Below are 3,688 nucleotides of genomic sequence, written 5' to 3'. Positions count from 1 at the left end.
CAGGGGGACGAACATTTCCAGGGGGTAATCGGAGAAGAATTTCCCGGGGGTATAAAAGACTATTTCTTCATTTTTCCAGAGGATAAAATGCTATTCTAAAATTTTCAGGGTGTAAAAGACTGATTTTAGTTCGTCCAACCTCACTTTTAAGGTACGAAAATAATTTTTCCAAAGGTTTTTTTATAAACTTTGCCATTTTCCAGGGGATTCTCATACGTTTCTAAGAATCTTTTTTTGCCTTGAAAATTTTCGTCCACCCCCTGTATGAAAATTTAATGGAACAGCCCATTGAAAACAAAAACCTTTATTCAATCGACATCACAGAAAAATGAAACTACTACAGTTGTGGTGTTGATTAAACCTCTCCTTCAAAATCTTGACATCAAAAAGTGAATAATCTCAAAAAAATACTATAACACAAACATTACGCAGTTTTCAAACGATCCAGGAGAGAAAATGGTGACGAATTTAAAAAGGTGGAATTGCTTTACAATATCATTACTATTGCCATACTTTGCCACCGTCAACCAAGAAGTTTACGCCGTTAGTTTGGAAGAAATCGAAAACAGTTGGCACAAAACAACAACAAAAATAATCCAAACGACCACAGCAACGATCAAACTTAAAATCCAACGATACAAAGCATTCCCAAATCAAATGACTCGGGCTGGAGGTTACAAAAATGAAAAGAATCGATACACAATGAGAACATGTGCGGAGAAATGTACATCTGAAGCAACATGCGCAAGTTTTAGTTATGAGTTACCTGGTACTAACTGCAGAAGATTTTCAGGTGTTTATGCTAATTCACAATCATCAGCTATATATACTGGTGGTAATGTTCAATTCTTTGAGAAATTAAATCCTTGTAATAAGATACGAAATTTATGTGAACATGGGAGTGAATGTGTACCTGATATCTTATCAAAGTCATATTCTTGTATCAATTGTTTTTCACCTTACACTGGTAAACATTGCAACGAATCCGGACCAGTTCACAACCCAAACATCTCTGAAGGTAATTATGAATTAAATTATCTCTGAAGGTATTTAAAGACTGGCATCCTAATCTAATCTGTTCATTTATCACGTCAGAGGGTGGCAGGCATTTGCTAAAATAGGAGCTGCGTAGGAGAATAAGCAAAAGTTGATGAGAGGGTGCTGATTAACATTGTACATTCAAGCCCTCCCGCTGACAAACTTTCTTCCCACGCTAACCTAACTCCAACACTCACTTTTCCCGCGTGATAGCGTTCCAGACCAACTGGCGCGTTATCTGGTACCAGATGTGGAAATATGCTACGGTAATTTAAGCTCACCAGTAGACATTTTATAAATAAAACCGCGACGCTTAAGTACCTTGCTTTTACATATTGTCATGGCAATTTTGAGCTAGCCGTATTAAAGAATTAAGTAAATAAAGTACTTGTTTTAGGTTAAACTTGTTCCTTTTTCTCAATAGATATTTTATATGGACGAAATGCATCGTGCCGTGATTTGAAAAAAAATTTCCAGAATTATATGGCAGGTATGTATTGGATTCACCCATGGAGAGATACAAGGAAAATCAAAGTAAACTGCAGTAAGTGTTTTGGTTCTTTGTTATTACTAACCAATATGATCAAATCATTTCTTTTCTCCCTTTACATAATTCTGCCCAACATAAAGAGACTTGAAGAGGTGGATGAAATCAAACGTTCTGACGGTTGAGCCATACTGTATTCCGTATAAAAAACCCCGGTCTGGAAGCATTTTGTTTCTTTCCAGTGTTCCTTACTTGAACTTACGTTAAGAAATTAAAGTCTATTCAAGATAAGTGTGCACTAAATTTTGCTTTGCTTGTTATTTCTCAACCAATGCTTCAATCTTAAAAAGTTTGGTATTGTTGGGAAGGTAGGAAGGAGCTTATTAATTTACTGTTAGTTTTTTTCCGTGAAATTTGAAAAGAACATGAAGAAAAATGAAGAGGCAAAAATTTAACTTTTTATAGATAGTTCGTATAAACGTTATTTTTATAATTAAAATAATTAAAAATTTGCAATATTCGACGGATAAGATAAGAAACCACTTTGTCAACCCCGGAATTTTACATTGTGTAAGAAATGTCTTTTCAGAAAAATCAGTAAATCTACTTTACATTCTGTCTGGAACCAGGGTCTTTTATACGCGGACTATGGTTAAGCGTTCAGAGAAAAACGGAAGCGTGCTAGTAAAATAAATGTCCAAATAACATTCCGTAAATCCAGGCAATGTAGATGAACATTGACCCAAAGTAAAAAGCCTCTTCCAGAAAAAAGAATTACACCATGGGTGAAGGATGTAATATTTTTCAGGTGTTAGCCCCCTGGACATTCTGGCCTCCCGGAAAACTTTCTGATCCCCTTGGATAAAGAATTTAAACCCCAGACAACCAGTTTGATCAACCGAACTTGAGCCCCCTAATATATCTTCTACCCCTATGTTCCTTTTCTGGAAGAGTCGAATCTGAGAAAGAATAGGAAATATCAAACGTTTCTTTGATTTTCCAGATTTCGATGGTACAATGTTTATAACATCGATAATAAAAGATGATCCAAGTCCAATCCGGGAATTATTTGCAGAGGACCTTGAAGATGGATTAAATATATATGATGGCAACTTCAGAGCACATCCATCTTTCGCTAGTAAACTCGAAAAACTAATTCGCTTCGATTTCTTGAAATTCAAATGCCAAAAAACTGGTGTTGGATTTGAAGTAAAAATCAAATCATTCAAATTGCACGAATGCTACAATGTTATGTTCTATTTTCTTGGGGAAGCAACAATCGCAGACTCATCAAAATATTGTTTAAGAGGAAACTATAAATATACCAGTGCTTTGTATAATGAATGGCCTACAAAAGGTGTGCCGGCAGACCTTAGGCTATTTAAAGATATTTTAATAAAAGACGATTCAACCAAGATGACTTTTACGAATGATTCAATGCAGTGTTTTGGTGATGAAGGAACTTGGGATTTTTTTAATTTGAATATCGTATAAAATAATCATCTGAATGTTTATTTTCAATAGCTGAGCACTTATTTTAACACAGCATAGATATTTTGGTTCATGACAGTTTCGTGACAGTACTTAAATCTTAGTCAACACGAGCCAGTAGCGGCCTGGCTTAATTTTCTTGGTGGTGCAAATTATGAAATTGGCGCCCCTGGTATTTTTGTCCTTAATTGCGCCCTCCACCATTAAGTGAAAATATTAAACTGTAAGAGCAGTGACTGGTTGAAAGTAACACCCGGAATCTCTGAGTTAACAAACTTTTATTTATACGAAGGTGGTGATAATGATAACGCGATATCTATTTCCTTGTTATTTCCTGGTCCTACTTTACTGTCCATTAAAGATCAATGGCTGAAAGAGGCCCCAAAAATTCGAAAGTTGGCAGGAATAAGGGTCCTTTGTAATTGTGGCGCCGCAGGGAAAAAATTTGGTGTAAGAAAGGTCAAACAGATTAAAAGATATTCTAAAAAGGAGAAAGCATAAGACCACAAAAACCACAGCGAGCAGTTTCGATCAGTCTCTCAGTTTGGGGGTGAGCATCCTCTTTAACCCCCGGTGGATACACAACACTTCTCTTGCTTTGACCTTTCGCAATTCAATGTTGATAGCAGTTTTGTAAAAATTCGTAAAATACAAACGAAGCACCGCAGGCGA

At 36.0% G+C, this 3,688-nt stretch overlaps 1 protein-coding gene across 1 annotated transcript; it reads left to right on the top strand.

The window, feature by feature from the left end:
* Window positions 1-451: 451 nt before the first annotated feature.
* On the top strand, window positions 452-3,426 carry LOC136805293 (uncharacterized). Its single transcript, XM_067061873.1, has 3 exons — window positions 452-1,018; window positions 1,463-1,582; window positions 2,529-3,426. Exons 1-3 carry the CDS (start codon window positions 457-459, stop codon window positions 3,017-3,019), a joined length of 1,173 nt encoding a protein of 390 aa, XP_066917974.1. The 5' UTR covers window positions 452-456; the 3' UTR covers window positions 3,020-3,426.
* The last annotated feature ends 262 nt before the right edge of the window (window positions 3,427-3,688 follow it).

The sequence above is a fragment of the Clytia hemisphaerica genome, unplaced genomic scaffold (assembly GCF_902728285.1).
Source record: "Clytia hemisphaerica strain Z4C2 unplaced genomic scaffold, Clytia hemisphaerica genome assembly, whole genome shotgun sequence".
Taxonomy (NCBI): domain Eukaryota; kingdom Metazoa; phylum Cnidaria; class Hydrozoa; order Leptothecata; family Clytiidae; genus Clytia; species Clytia hemisphaerica.
This window is presented reverse-complemented; position numbering and strand designations above follow the sequence as displayed.

Bases quoted from the DNA above. Each gene is read 5' to 3' on its own strand.
- LOC136805293 (XM_067061873.1), top strand. From the start codon at position 457: ATGGTGACGAATTTAAAAAGGTGGAATTGCTTTACAATATCATTACTA. The intron at 1,019-1,462 runs GTAATTATGAAT...TTTTCTCAATAG, and splicing joins CAACCCAAACATCTCTGAAG to ATATTTTATATGGACGAAAT. The intron at 1,583-2,528 runs GTAAGTGTTTTG...TTGATTTTCCAG, and splicing joins GAAAATCAAAGTAAACTGCA to ATTTCGATGGTACAATGTTT.